This window comes from Penicillium citrinum (assembly GCF_028827155.1).
Source record: "Penicillium citrinum strain IBT 23319 chromosome Unknown utg000003l:1.0-4596430.0:1.0-4598250.0, whole genome shotgun sequence".
In the NCBI taxonomy this organism is placed as follows: domain Eukaryota; kingdom Fungi; phylum Ascomycota; class Eurotiomycetes; order Eurotiales; family Aspergillaceae; genus Penicillium; species Penicillium citrinum.
The window spans coordinates 2,055,214-2,071,186 of NW_026622688.1; the positions used below are offsets into that span (position 1 = coordinate 2,055,214).

General features: G+C 48.0%; 3 protein-coding genes across 3 annotated transcripts; 1 reads left to right on the forward strand and 2 right to left on the reverse strand.

The window, feature by feature from the left end:
* Positions 1–767: 767 nt before the first annotated feature.
* Positions 768–8,355, reverse strand: N7469_003989 (1-phosphatidylinositol-3-phosphate 5-kinase FAB1; the record flags this gene model as incomplete). The annotated part of the gene is made up of 3 exons (XM_056642909.1): positions 768–888; positions 943–8,011; positions 8,070–8,355. The coding sequence occupies 3 exons, from the start codon at positions 8,353–8,355 to the stop codon at positions 768–770; spliced, it is 7,476 nt and encodes a 2,491-aa protein (XP_056502321.1).
* Positions 8,356–8,789: 434 nt separating this feature from the next.
* On the forward strand, positions 8,790–12,822 carry N7469_003990 (uncharacterized protein; the record flags this gene model as incomplete). Its single annotated transcript, XM_056642910.1, has 2 exons — positions 8,790–8,954; positions 9,028–12,822. 2 exons carry the CDS (start codon positions 8,790–8,792, stop codon positions 12,820–12,822), a joined length of 3,960 nt encoding a protein of 1,319 aa, XP_056502322.1.
* A 1,178-nt stretch (positions 12,823–14,000) lies between these two features.
* N7469_003991 (SUR7/PalI family protein) lies at positions 14,001–15,086 on the reverse strand (the record flags this gene model as incomplete). Its single annotated transcript, XM_056642911.1, has 2 exons — positions 14,001–14,879; positions 14,949–15,086. The coding sequence occupies 2 exons, from the start codon at positions 15,084–15,086 to the stop codon at positions 14,001–14,003; spliced, it is 1,017 nt and encodes a 338-aa protein (XP_056502323.1).
* Between the last annotated feature and the right edge of the window lie 887 nt (positions 15,087–15,973).

The window sequence follows — 15,973 nt, forward strand, 5'->3', positions numbered from 1 at the left end:
AATCCACGAAAAGAAGAGAAAGATGAGTGGGATAGTTGGTGTAGCTGTGGCAGTGGCAGAGGGAAGAGGATGAAGTCGATGAAGACTGCTTCTTAAGTGAGTGAGTCGGAGGCCTTCCATCCATTCACTCACTGGTACTACCAGTTAGGTATATTATACCTATTCACTGGTGTGTTCCAGTATTGTTGCATAGAGAAGAGGGAAGTTAGTTAAGATGGAAATATGCTCAAAATAGAACAGTTATTTTGTAATGAGTACAATAATCACAATTTCGTTCTTCCAAGTACAATTAGTATACAACTCAAATACTAACTATGTACTTCTAGTATAATTATACGCCCAGCGGTACTAGTGTGACTCACAGAGCCCTGGAGGAAATCAGAAAGCAATCTCAATGAATTATGATCCTTCTAACATCTAGCAGGTCTAGACATGTCGGCACATGTCTAAAAACGGCAAACCTTAGAGCGATGTAGAGACAAACACTAGGTGCAGAATTCGATTTAGTCTAATACAAGTTAGATTAGGTCTCTTCATGGTCGGGGTCATTGTAATACACTGTTTCATCCTACTCGTTGATATCAAATTCTAGTAAATGCAATTATATTGACTGCCAGGGCTGACTTGACTTTATACAAATGCTCTGTCCAAGGTCTATCCCATTTGTCCGGGCAGTTGCACCAGTATCAAATAATGATCATCACTTCATCACTCATTAAAACAAAGCCAAAAAAAAAATCGCAAAAATTGTTGCCTAGTCATTATCATCACAGAAGGGGACCTGCTTCTCCATTTCCATCAAAAGATTCGAGCTCCATAACGTTGCCTGTCTGTTGATCGCCAAGCGGCTGCCGATACATTGCACTCGGTTGAAATTGGTGCCAGCAACTGACAAAGTTAGCTTTGACTTGAAAGCCCAAGAATCAAGAATGAAAAACATACCTTGGAGCCTGAAGCACATATCTTGCCATCGCTTCCCGGAATCGACTCTTGTACTCCTTCGGACTCGTAACAGTAGGACGATTGCGGCTGCTACCAGCAAAGCCACGATCTTTGATCCAGGATTCCAGTTTCTTGTCCCAAGTGTACGTGCGGATACAATCAATGATTCCCACTACCAGCTCGCTGCGTTTGTCGTCGATAGCAATCATGAGCGAATAGTCCATAACATTCTGTCGACCCAGGAAAAGTGTGTCGTTCCATACACTTTGGCCAAGCAGCTTCTTGGAGTGTTCACGGGCAAACAATGGCGTTTCATAGATAAAGTCCACCATATTTTCGTCTAGCAAGACCTCATCACGTTCACCTGTACTTTGTACCTTGCGATTGCGCATTGAGCCCTTCAAATCGAATATGCGGTTCGGCACACGGTCATAGAAAAGGTTCTCCATCAATAAAAGGAACCAATTGAATTCTGTTCCTGTAGATGGGTTCTTGATGATAACCTGGTAGAAGCCAAACATCTTGGCGATTGCGGACGGCAACTCGTGGAATAAGGCTTCTGACATGATCTGGAAGTATGCAGGGGCGAACTTAAGGAATGCCTGAGTCTCAATCGGAGAGAGAGACTTGAGGATGAAACGATCATCCAGTGTTTTGAGGAAAATTGATTTGGTTTTGCCGCCTTTTGAATCCCATTTGGCACATCGAGACAAGGACTCGACAATTCGATCAGCAACACCGCATTTCTTACGCAGAGCATCGAATTGTTCAGCATAGAAAACCTTGCAAAGCATCTTAGCCTGGCCTTCCTGGAATTGGTATTTGAGATGGGTGCTTGTTGCTCGTAGGAGAGCGTGTTCAACTCGAGATTCTTCCAGTGACTCTGGCCCACTTTTCAGATCCTCTTGGTGCTCCTCCATCTCGTCATAACGCTGTTGAATACTCAAGAGTTTCTCCTTGTAGTCTGGTGAATCTAGCGCAAAGGAAATTAAGGAGCTTGGCTCATCTTCCCGCACGATGATATCACAGTCTGCGAAGACATGGTCCATGACTGTAAGGGGATATTCGAGAGCTGTCCAACCACTGGCCGATCGCTCAGACCAGAAGTTGGTCAGCATCTTCAAGAGCGTTGTACGTTCGTGCTTAGCAAGATCTTTAAAATCAATCGAATCGTCATCCGGTATCTTGACTTCTTCGTGGGAATCAACTTGGTGTAAACCATCCGCTGTATTCCGCTCTTCATCACTAGCATTGTCTTCGGGCTCGCCCTCTGACATGAGCTGGGAGTCAGATCGTACAATGGTTTCTGGCACAAATGGTTCAGTCGGAGACTCTTGAAATTGAGGCTTTACTGCAGACGACTGATCTGTCCGATCCAGGTACTCGTCGCTCCTCCGACCGGATGCATCAGTTAGGAGTTGTGGTCCAAACGGCATATTGTCTTCCTCGTCAACCGGGGGTTCTCGCTCCTCCACGGCCTCTCGAACATTCCGGTATACTTCAACTATGGGTTTCGATGATGCCAGAGGGAAAGCACGAGACTGAACGCCTCGGGCCCTTTGGCGTCTCTCACGTTGTCTTTCTTTCTCAAATTCCCGGCTCAATTGTTCGAAGTGCCTTGCGAGACTGGACACATTGTTACTGCCCCGTTTTGGAGTAGATCGGGGAATAAGGGAGTGCCCTGGCGCAAAGCGCCCATTCTTAAGAGCAGAGAATCCCAATCTTTCGGTCAACCGTTTGTCACTTGTTTTGTTGGGTTCTCCTCGTGAATTCCCAGTACCAGGGTCGTTCGAATCGACCGCGCTTGGCTTTGATCCAAAGGACTTATCTCGAACAATATGAGCTGGTTGAGATTGAGTGCGAAGTAAAGGAGGAGAGCGCGCTATACCGGATCGTCGAAAAGCTCCTTCGGTGAGTCTTGGAATCGCTGAAGGCTTGCTAGGTGGTGTTTGTTGTAGCTCGGCTGGACTATCTACCTTCTTTGTCTCTGGAGATGAGGATTCGATTTCTTTTGGTGGTGATGATTTTGATGGCTTGGAAGGATCATCACCAGCTTTGTCCTCTGCAAGACCTGATGCATTCGGACTGGGAGCTTGCACATTGGAAGATTCCAATGCATCTGGAGGAGATTTTTGGGAATGACCGCTGGTAACAGCCAGGTCAAGATGACGAACTTCTTGCTTGGAAACAGCCTCGTCTTGAGGAGAACTTTGTTTACCTTCTATGTTTTCATGGGGCAACGCTGTTTCCTCGCTTTGGGGATCTAGCGGAGGTGGGTCAGTTGGATTTGATACATCGCGATGCTTTTTTCCAGCATGTTCCTCGACGACAGAAACCAAGACATTCTTTGCTTTTTCTGGAGACAGAGTCATTCGTCGCATTAATCTTGGTTTTTCATTCGACGGTGTGCTTTCGTCGTCCGCATCGGTGGGTGTATGCAGCGGGTCGTCAGTGATCTCCGAGGTTGCATCCTTATCAAGAAAGATCTTCTTAAGTTGTAAAGTCGCCAGTCGTTTGATGTCCTTCTCTGACGGGAAGAAGTTTCGTTCAAAATCTGCGAAAATGGTATCCCATTCAACAACTTTTTCTTGTACTGCACGGAGCACCTCATTCAACGGAATGACCTCCCAATAGCGCGAATTATTGTATCTATCTTGCAGGCTTCGTACCAGGAAAGCGTGGTCTTCGTGGGCCTTCTTGATCAGGTTGTCTATTTCCTTTTTGCTGGCGTCCAATAGCTCGGGGACGACACTCTCGACATTGATTCCTTTCAGACGTGCAACAACCGATAACATGAATTTGCTCAGCCGTTGTTCTGTACGTGTGTAGACTTCATTTCGCAGCTTCAAGTCATTGTCCACTTTCCATGTTACCCGAGGCCGCGGAACAATGATTTCAAGGAGGTGGATCTTGTCATATTGGATGCGCACAGCAACATCTTTGAAGCCGAAGTAGCGGAGATGATCCCTCTGGAGATCGTGTGGGCAGACCCCGGCACGTGCGTGTAAATTTCTTCCCCAGAACGAAAGTTCAAGGTATTTGCCAAAAGAATACTTGAAGGTATTTTCAGACATCAGGGTTGCCTGAGTCTCGTTTCCACAGACTTTGCACACACTCCACATCATGATAGTGTCCTGGAGTCCTCTCAACTTAGAGGGATAAGGCTGAAGCATCACACTGAGCTGAGCATCTCCATGTACATATTGACGATGATGCTCATACATAAGCTTCTCACAGCCGTTGACCCCACAGGAATGATTGGCTGATCCGCAAAGTGCCTGCACAAAGTGACCCAGTGTGCAATCTTCCTCGTACATGGCATCATCTCCATGTTCATTGTAAAACTCTAGAGCGAAGACATCGGGTCCAGCACAAGGGACTGATGTTTCCGTACATACGAGACTGTAGAGAACGACAATATTCTGATGTGAATAGGGATCAAACATGTTCGAATTCCCCGCCACATAGGCTTCCCACTGTCTTTTCTGGGTTTGGTAATGGTAGTGAACACGGTCATACTCTGCATCATGAGCTGCGCGTAATACTTCCTTGACCTTTGGTGGAGCGTCTCGTGGTGATTGGTGAACCATTTCAGGCGTGATGAGCATGAATTTCTGAGGCTTTGTCTTTTCGTCCATGCTTTCCGCCGAGTATTCGTCATGGTCGCGAAGACGTTTTAGGTATGCTAGTCTTCGTTCCATCTCCCTGGTCCTCATCAAGAGGTATGGAGGCTCAAATTTGACGAGAGGGGAGGTAGATAAGATCTTCGTCTGGTGATCCTTGACCATGTCGTCATAGTATGTTGGCATTGGAACATCGTCTGGCACTTCGGTCGTCTCTGCAGCTGCGAGACTCTGGCTCACTGGCTCCTCGTCTGGTTTTTCGCTTGGGGCTTCCTGGGAAGACGCCAAATCAGTCGAGACCGGGCCATTTTCACTGGAGCCTGCGCCATCATTGTTGTTTCCCCTCTCTGGGCCTATTGCTGGATTCTTCATAACTTCCATTGGAGATGCTGGTAGCTTTGCGAACTCATCTCGCATCAAACATGTTTCAAGGCGCAAATTGTAGACAACATAGACCATGAACTCTGTGATATGTTTTACTTTAGCCAGAACGTCCTCCTCGGCGCCACGAAGAATAATAGTGCATCCCAGTTCTTTTGGACAGCCAGAGATATACATGTATGTTTTCCTTCTTCCAGCGTGAACGTAGGTTTTGACATCAAAGCTGCTGCATTCACTGCGTAGCTCAGTTGTCAGAAGTTTGTCCATAGAAGTCACAATCCTAGTTTGAGTACATCTGGACACGGCCTCAAGGACCGAAGGCTTTACGTTGTAAGCCGTTGCGATACCCGCCTTCTCGAGGAGACCGAGGGCCAGGCCAGAGACATTGTTTTCGACGAGGAGTAAATTAGGCCTCAGTTCAGTGATTCGGCTGACAAGATTTTCCAGAAATTCGCGTTCTTGTCGGATAACAGGCTCAAGACTCATGAAATGTTGCTGCCGGCGAGCATACTCGAGAGGAAAAGTGAGGATCAAGATGTTCGGGCATGGAATGCTTCGTGACATGCTCTTCAAAGCCAAGTTCTTAGTGAAGACCAGCCCCGAAACATAAGATGTATCGCCAGGTCGTCCACCTGGTATCTTCTTCAGTTTAATGTAATGGCGAATGTCCATATCATCGCCACGCTGCACATCTGGATCTACCTCATCGGCTGTCTTGAGTAAAATCGGTACCAGAGCATTCTCCCAACTGTCTTCGTTTGGAACGGAGGCAGCAATCAGAAGTTGGCGAAGTAGTTTGCGAACGTGCTCCAAACTCGCTTTATTGAGCTCCACCGGCGGAGCCCCAACACCCCTCATCGATGAACTTCTTGTCATTTTGAAGCCACCTTCCCTGAGTTTGACAGGGAATGGTACAGGTGGGGCAGAAATATCCTGTGGAAACATGCTATCTTTGGAGGCGCGAGGAGATTGACGTTGGTGGACGCTGCTAGCAACGCTCAGGTTTCGACGCCGAGAGGAACGGGGCAAATTTACTGCCCTTGAACTACTTATACTAGCATCATCTGCATCACGGCCAGATTGAGTGATGCTTGGAGCACCACGTTCCCCAAAGGCGGACCGGCCCTTTTTCATAGCAGCAAGGAATCCGCCAAAGGTTGCTCTTTCACCATCACCACCACTCTTCGAAAGACCGCCATCCGTAACTGCAGACAAGAGACTGGGCTGCTCATCACCACTTGACGCGTCATCTGAAAGGTACTGAGCGAGATCGGGGTCAATGATATTGTCTTTGTGAAAAGCAGGAAGCCGAGACTCTGTGCTCAAATCATCGGCATGACGACGCTGAAACGGCGCTCGATCGTCATGGTAAGACTTGAAGCTGCGAATGTATTGTTGGCGAGAATGGTGTCGCTTGTGGCTGATTGAATGTGGTCTAGTTCCCAAGGAAGATCTAAGGGACCGTGAAGATGTTGGTCTTGCTAAAGAACGATCCGGGTTGATTTCGAGTACTGCTGATCGCCGGTTATGCCCTTCACCTGCACGCCTCGTAGCCGGTATAGCCATAGTTGGTGTTCTGAGCACATGATCAATTGACTGCGATATAACAGACGAAGTATCGTCATCATCAACAACAAGAGATGGACGAGCACCGCCCCAGTTAAGTTCAGAAATCCGGGGGTTCATAAAGATCGGGCTTTGCTCGCTATCTGAGAAATCGGAAGAATCATCATCGTGTGCGCTGATCATTCTTTCACAAGGTTTGCAAACTCGGATAGAACCAGGCTGTCCGAACTGAGTACCGGGAATGAGAAGTGTGCATTTCGAATCAAAGATCTGACCGCAAGTTCGACAGTGATGCTTCCTACGGAAGGTTGTGAAAGGTTCACCGCAATAGAAGCAATCTTTGGCACTCTCATCACGCATCCAAAAATCCCTGCTCAGCAGCCTGTTCCGTAGCTGTGGTATAACACCATCGGAACCAACTGTTGGGGCCCGGTTGTCCAGCGAGGCTGACCCTCGTGGTAAAGCCGTATTGAGTGGTGGCAAGGAAGACACGGTGGTTGCCGACTCTGCCGTAGAAGCCCGAGACACCCCATAACCGGGAAGTCTGTTTTTGGTGTTTGCTATGGTTGAATTAGATTTGTCACTAGGGACAGCTGAGCTAGTGCCCTTTGGCGGCACATCCTTTGCTGTCTCATCGCGGGGCACATGGCTGATGCTTTCAGGAGCTGGCTCTGTACGAAATGAGTCGCTATCTTGAGAACTAAATTTAGGTTGAGTATTTAGAAGAGCTGTTGGATCGTCATGGCTAAACGATAGCCGAGAGTTGGCTCTATTTTCTTGGGACTGAGCAACTGTTTCTTTGGTCGGGTCGGACTGCTTTGAGCTTCGTGACAAAGCAGACTGAGACACGCTATCTGGAAGTCTTGGGTGATCTGCAGATGCCGATGACTTTCTATGAGGAACAACTGAAACTTGACTTGCTGACATCGAAGGCGCACCTGGCTCCTCCATGTTTTGATCCTCATGGTTGCTTTCATGCGTCTTGGCCGATAATACCGGTGAGTGTGAGAGGTTTTGGCTAAGCACAGAACCTGACTGGCTCAAGGACAGATCAACGGGGCCATCTTTGCCCCCAATACTTGGTGACTCCATATTCTTGGGGCCATGGGAAGGGGTGTTGACAGGGCTACTGCGTGACCGATGGTCTGGTCCTACAGCATTTACGTAGAGCTGTGTAATGGTAGGGTCAGCTGCAGTGGAGCTGGCGTTAGATTTGGTCAGTGGCGCAATATTGCCTTTGGTGCCGGGGGATGGGGGTATCGATGCTTTTGATGATATACTGGGACTCTTGGAAGACATCCTTGAGCTCTTCCCATTGTGTGCGGAAGGCATAGCGTCTTGGCCATGCTGAAAGTTAGCCAAGACCGGTGACTGAAGTCTGGAGCCTTGAGATGACGTAGGATGTGACGGTGTGAGGTCTTCAAGATGAGCTGTGATGTCTGAAACAGATTTGTTCACGTAACGTTCAGAGTTCGGACTCTTCAGTGCTGGGCCCTCCGCTGCAATTTTGTCCGTTGGCTTCATCCCGCCGCTAACGATATCTCTCATGCCACCAACGGAAGTTCTGAACCGACTGTAGAGCCCGCTCAACCCCCCCTTGCAGCTCCTCTGATAGACCCTTATCATCTTGTGCCGATACAGGTGTTGGGGGACTGGTGAAATCGTTGAAATGTGTCAGTGAGTCTGATTGATATGCGGCGTTATGAATCTGGTCTAGAGCAGCTCCCTTGTGCTCTCTTTCCGTCTGCGTAGTTGCTAGTGAGCCTTTAGACCCACGCCGCCCAAGTCGTAGGAACCCAGACGACGCGGAGGGACTCTGAGACCGAGGCGATTTGTAGTCCATGCGTACACAGTTGCGGTCAGGCTAAAGGTTCGTGGGTCATGATTTCGAAGGGTTGAATAAAGGCGGTGGAGGAGATACGTTCTCTCTTCGAGATCAGATCCGAAGACCTGGCTGTTGGCTCGAGCTAGTCACCTAATCCTCAGATCCAGGCGATATCTCCAAGTTGACTCAAAAAAGAGAGGAGCTTCCCTGTTCTCCGCAATTACCTGCAGTCCAATGACGTTGGCGGGGCTGAGTAAGCGGCGCGTCGCGTCTTATCAGCTATCGGTGGATTTTCCTGCGATCAACCATGCCGTAGCTCATGCATTGCCAGCTTGAGATTCTACTCGCCGAGACTCGAATCACACAGCCTGTCGTCGATGGCCTAATACTTTTCGGTCAGATGTGACCCGAAAGTGTGCTCCGTCTCATTCAATATAGAGCGGAAGCGCACAATGGCGTCTAACAACCTCATAACGCCTTGGATAGCGGCCCACGTCGAGCTCTGCCTAGGTTTCTACATTGGTCAGACCCTGAGAAATGATATTGAGGTGACAGATGACGGAGCTTCTTTGATATTTCATGTGAGCCGGTCTTCATTCTCAGCGCTTGTCGCCGAGGTAGGCTACTCATCAACTATCTTTCAACGTCCCATGTTTTAGGGTAATGTTCTGACGGCATATGATCTACTAGTGGGCGTTAGGACCTTCAAGCGACGGCCTCGTGTTGATAGATTCCGAGAACCAAATCGAGGCGTTTATATCAAAGGAACTTCTTGCCGCATCAGACTGGGTATCCTCGATCCCTAAATCACCGAAAAAACACAGAATCGAACTTCTGGACTTCTCGCTTGTCATTCCATACTCGGCTCCTTGCCTCGACGTCCGCTTATGCATCAATCGCTTCTGTATTGATTGGGAGGGGAAAGAGCACAGATTCACACCGAAAAGGAAACTTGTTAAGAATCTTAATATCAAAGGTCTGTTGGACAAGGCACTTCAAAAGACTCGCGACTCTCGAAGAATACATCTGTCTGCTGAAATTGACAATGTATCGGCAAAGTCTTCTCAACCTCACGTTGAGGCGGAGCCTGATCAGGACAATCCTTCTGTCTCGCAGATTTTCTCTCAAGTGCCAGCTAGCCAGCATGTCCCGCCGGTGGACGATTATAAAGCCGGTAGTTCTCTCCTACGAACTGGTGCATCCCTACTGCAGCATTTGAATCCATTCTCAACCAGTTCAACAAAAACCATTGCTTCTCCAAATGAAACACTGGATAGGCCAGTAATATTGACAGCTAATGAGAAGACATCACCGGAGACTCTCAATTATACAAACCGCGAAGTGTATGACAAACGTCAAGCGTCAACTGAATCGCAGACTGGTGACAATATCGCCCAGGATTGTTTTGATACCGGTGCTCAAAATCAGTCATCTGGGAACCTAGCCCAAAAGAAGAGCCTAGCAAACATCTCTTCTCAATCGCTCCACCAACCCGCAGAAAACGTACCTCAAAACAATGAGGGTCCCGTAGAAGTGAACCATACGACCAGTCAATCCCCTTCGCGCAAACGACGGCGAGGTAGCCCTGGTGGAACCGCAATTTCAGACGTCAATGAAGGCCTTGACGAGCAAGTGTCCGATGATCATCCGCCCAAAAAGAAACAGAAACCAGATAGCATGGCTATCGTGCCTCAAATCTCGCCTTCTCACACGACGCCGGATACTGTCAAAAAGTCTACTGATAAGGACCTTCAGAGCCAAGATACTCATCCGAATTCTCTCGTTGATGGAAAAGCACGCCGCGCCAACCCATGGAAGTGGTCTGGCCAAATTCCACTACGCGAGGTTCTGGTTCCCAAGGACCAAAGTGAAATGCTTGAAAACCCCACCAAAAGACGCTGGATTCCATCTGCAGTCGGTGTCTCTCTTCCACCAGGCCATGTACCGGCCTTGCTCCTGAGTAGATGGAACAGCATCGCCGAACGAAGACATCGGTCTGTTCAAGAGAAGCAAGCAAGCCCGGAACGGCCTGTGACCCCTGATCCAGCTTCTTCGTCTTGTGATTCCGATGCCGATTCCGATACGGAAAGCGAACAAGTTCCCTGGAGTCCAAGCCCACCGCGTGATGAGCGAGCCATTCAACTCCTGCCTGCTGATAGTAGTCCCTTAAAGGAGAAGAGCCCGGAAAGGCGACAGCAGTTTCTAGAAAAAACCGAAGGAGAAAATCGAGTCAGCCCCCATGGAGGTGCAGACGCCGCCAATAATTCCCAGCAGCCAGAAAACGTGCAGAATGACGATTCTCAGGGTTTTCAACAGACACCAATTCCCGAATCTCCGGCTAAGGAAAATTACACAAGCGCCGCAATAACGGAGAGTCCTCGGCATTTTCAAAAAGAGCAGCCCAAAGACCCCGACATAGGGCTATTGACGATGTCGGAGATAGAATATTCGACGCAAGAATCTATCGCACAAAAGCAGAGATCATCTTCGGTCTCCAAAAACAACCCTTCTCCTCCCGCCAGGGAAATTGATCCTGATGCGTTCGACTCAGGTGACGAGAGCGACGAATCAATGATGGATACATCTGTTCCTTTCGCTCTCGGCGGGAGCCTCCCAGAGCCTTCACAGAGCACACAAAACGAACAAGAACCCATAAGTTCGGGTCCTCCGCTCCCCGTAGCGAACGCAAGACAGGTCCAGGTCTTCGAAACTCCCGCAATGAATAATAGCCGTTCATCCCATGCCTTGGCAGCAAAAGATACTAGCCAACCCGCATTCTCAAATGGAGCACCATTTTCTGCTCGACAAAACCAAAGCTCTTCGCAATCCCGCGTTGTCAACACTTATCCCTTCCACGGAAGCCATGAGCAGACACAGACACAATCATCTAACGAGGGGTCTCATTCTTCTATCCCCTCAAATGGATCTGTTCAGGTCAAGAGAACCCAACCTCAATCAAGTAATCAAGACCTCATGCCACAGAATCCGGCACAGGACCAGTCGCCGTCAGAGGTTGTGCTCGATTCTTCAGGGCCCGCTCAACGTCACCAAAACGACTCACAGTCGTCATCAAATCCCATCACTGAATCTTCACATCAAAGTGCAAGCTCCCATCAACCTGCAACATCACAGCCCATGCAACAGACTCAAGATTCAATGGCGGGTCTTTCTTCACATGATCACTCTGGAGGATCACAGATATCTCCTCTTGCACGATTCATTCCTGCTGCGACTGACCACGGGTCGATATTCAATGAAGGGAAACGTCTTCCGCTTGAACTGAATAATTCAAGCGAAGATATACCCAGCACTCAAAGTGCTGAGCTTATTGCGCGGCGTCTGGGCTATCTTAACAAGCCAATGGAATCATTCGAGGCGCATGTATTCTACGACAAATTCCGAAGGGAATACAAACACTACAACGGAGATTTTGGCCATTTCTCGGAGTTATGCTTAAAGTTGAAGTCTATTAGAGCCGGAGGCCAGCTGCAAAGGTCGTTCCTATGGGACGACTTTATCATCATGCATCTGAATGAATATCTTCCACATGTTGAACAACAATCATCCCAAGGAACGGCTCCAATGGGCTATGAGAAATACTTCCTTCTGTGTCACACCAATCCTGTCCACAAGAAACGCTGCCTAACACTTCCTGCCATCGATTCGGCTGCATCGCAAGCTCTTTCAACCAAACAGGGTTCCCAAATCACCAGTGACCAGTCTCCTCGGATTCCTGGGGACTCTCAAACTGGACTCAGAGAGGTCTCTTTAACCGCAAGCTTGGTCAACCAATTTGCAAACTTCCATGCGCACTCTTTCAACGACACTTCGCCAAGCTGTCGTCCTCCGTCAAATATTGAAGCTGATCAGCAGTCATCTATCCTTCAATCCCCGAACGGTCTTCCTGCAGTAGACATCAACATCGGTACTAGTCCGTACTTTGTACGCCAATCATCCGTGGAGATTAAGCAAGAGCATTCCGACGAGCTCACTGAAGGGCTGACTACGCGAGCATTGCCCTTGAGTAGCTACGAAAATTCTACCCTTGTAAAGCAAGAGCAGGATGCCGAGGAACCGTATGCACTGGGCTCATACATCGCGAACACGCAAGAAACCAGAATGGAACCCTCGCAAGAAGTACAAGAAGAGTCATCTGAAGAATCCGCTGAAGACGAATCTCGCCACGAAACAGCCAGTGTCGAACTGGGTGACGAAATGTTCACATCTAAAGCTACAAGCGCGGTACCCTTCGATAAAGACACCATCCCCGAGACGGATTCCGAGGCAGAGAGCGAGGAGGAAAATTGGTTCTTAGCACTTCGGCGCTCACGAATTCCCGTTCCAGCTTGGTCTGATGATCCAAATACCCCATTCAAACGTTGGGCCGAGGCAGATCAGAATGCTCTGATCGACCGACGACGGCGCGGGGGTTCTAAAATCCTACTTGATGACAAAGGGGTAATCCGAAGACCAATCCATCGTTGATGTATGGCCATGCGATTGGCAATCTTGAAGCAAGATTAAGCAGAGCCTCCCCCTGGTTTCTACATCGGGATTTGATCTATGCGAAGCTGAATGAGCGATGTGACGCTGACCTCGATTGGGAATTTTCGATAGGCTAACGTTGTGCAAAATGACATTATGAGTATGAAGCTTTCGAAAACTTCATAGGTTTAGTAACCCTTGTTCTTTTTCTGACCTGTTGTCATTTATAAAGGTTTATATCAGCCCTTCCCGGCATCTTGTATTTATATCAATATTATATCTAATATTTCAATACTTCGTATATACTAGTATTAACGTTCGAACGAAAAGCTTTAAGAGAATTCCAATCGATACGCCCCATCTTTACATTTGCGTATGCTTGTCCTAGCCTGGAGTCAAAGCAAGATCGGATACCTCTCAATAATTGAATTTACAGAGCCCTTCGTACATAGACAACTTGAATCTTACTCAGCGTAAATAAATATGGCATGACGCAACAATAAACGGTCATCCCCGCAATGCCTCAGCTAACATTCAGCCCCGAATATGACCCACGGGACAACGCGCTAGACTATCAAATGACCGATTCGGACAAACCATGCGACGCGTGCGTGGGAGACCCCGTTCCACCATTAACAAAAAAAAAAAAATCAGCTGGTGCAGGGACTTACTTGACTCGGTGCATTACTTCCTAGTAGAAAGTAATTTTCAGGTCTCTTTTTTTTTTATCAATGGCGCATCTGGTTAGCCTACTAGGTTAACCAAAGTGTGTACTATTCAGGCGGAAGCGGGAAAACATTTTAATTTCATTACAGTTTCGGAGTGGGGACTTAAGTTTGTGGCTGGGGTTTATTGTGGAAATGATGTGTTTTGTTTATTTTCTTCGGTCTAATACATTTTCAAAGTGAATGGTAAATGGTAAATTGTCATCTGGACATGATATTGAACGTATACATAGAGATGCGATGCCATTTACTTGGCAAATGGCGAAGCATTAGTCATCAAAATAAACCGAGTCGTTAGGCATGAATGCCACTCAGATAAACAAAAGGGGAAATAAAGCCAATCCCCATCTCCTATCCAAAATCAAACGCCAATGGTATCCAGAGTCTAAGAACGCTTCATGAGGATTGTACAGAAAAAAAATGCGATCCTTTTTTTGGGGTATTTCCGTTTGTTTAGACGTGACGGAAAGGCTCGTAGGCACTGTGCTGTTGGTGGGTGTTGGTCATGGGATATTCACCACCGTGAGCAGCGGGAGCAGGGTAAGAGGTGTGGTGGGAGCCATAAGGTTGAGCACCAGTGGCACCAATGGGCTCATAGGTGTAAGGGGCCTTCTCGGCAGTGATGCCGCGAGTGCGTCGGTCCTTGTGGCCGTAAGGCGAGCGACCAGAGCAGCAGCAGACGCTGAAAGTCCAGAAGATGGCGCCGATCAGGGCGAAGGCGACGGCTAACCAAGTGGCAGCAAGCATGTTCTTGCCCATGTCAATTTCAATCCCATAAGCCTTGAGCAGGTTACCGGCGGTGCCATCAACAACGGAGAACAAGACAGTCGCAGTGATGGAGGAAGCGGCGATGAAAATGAAGAAAGTGACCGCGACCAGAGTGGTGACACAGCTACCCCAGCGACTGCAGATGGCGAAAAGGCCGACAATGAGCTCGACGATACCCAGAATGAAGGAGATCAGGTAGGCGATGAACATCCACTTGGAAACGGCCTTGTAGATCTTCATGATCTTGTTATAGTCGTCGGGAAGCTCATTCTTGATCTGATCATTATCACTTAGACCCCAGACCGAAAGCGGGTCGAAATAGAACTCGGTCTTGGGCTTGGAGCACTTGGTGGTCTTGTAATCGCCGTTGTCGTTGATGGAGCCCTCACAGTAGCCCCACAGACCGATGGAGTAGAAGTCGGCGAGAGAAGAGTCATCTTGGAGGGTCTTAAGGACATCGGAAACTTCATCGGCAGTGACAGTTTTAATGTCGTGTTCGTTCAAAAAGTCTTTAATTTCCGAGACTGTTTTGGTTCCATTACTGCTGATATTTTGCAGATCGATCTAAAAAACAATTGTCAGTGGGATTCATCACCCTAAGAAAGATCAAATATATAGTCTCTGTTTGCATACCCGCACGAAGTAAAGATCGGAGAGGTTGCTATCGCTAGCCTTAGTGCAACCTAAGCCGACGATGATAATACAAATCAACGAGGCAATAGTGAGGATATAAGGCGTGAAGATACACGCGATGCGACCGGCTTTTCCCATGATGATGATACGAGTTGATCGTGAGGTGAGGTTGTAGAGTGAGGGTGAGTGTAAAAAAGGGAGAAAGGGAAACCGAAAGGGATGGATGGAGAGAAGATGATGAGATCAACTGGGAGGGGGGGCTGAATGGTTTTTAACTTGGCTGATCGACAACTTCTTGCTTTGTACAGCCTCGCAAAGTGCGCAACGCAACACCACCAGCCCCCCCCAGCGGCGCAGCAAGACCCACCGCCACGCCAATTTGTACGGAACGCGCTTGTTTCTATTTGTGGAGGTACCGGTACTTCTCAGCCCTGTACAGTTGGTACAAAAGAGAGGTATCGGTACTTATATTGGTTCTTTTAATTTAATATTCGTGATATATGTATATACTCTGTAGCAAATCGTCATTCTTCTAGAGTGAATCCACGAGGAAATTTTGTACAATTGAATACAGTAATCCCTGGTGGTACTTCAATTCTATCAGATCGACATGGCCAACCCGATGACGAGGCCGCAGCCCTGTGGGGCCCCTTGAATTTTCACTGTGTATTGTAAGGCTCTGTAATATCTCACTCCCTCCACGCCACTAACCTAGTATAGAGAGTGTATGGTACATACATCAATACGTTACCTCCCTACGTAAGCATCCCAGGCTTCTCCATTTTCCCCTTGGCATCCACTTATTACAGTCTGTCATCCACCAGCACTGCCGGTATGTTTCTAATTTTGTCTTTATGGAGAGAAAAAAAAATTAACTTTTCTGGAGATACTACAGATAGGCTGATGAACCTCTTTCCTAGTTATTATCCATGGTACCATCTCAGGGCAACCTTTAAGAACGGACCGTATCCGAGATATCTTGATTTAATTGATCTGCCTGGGGTCAGCCACCTCACAGTACATAT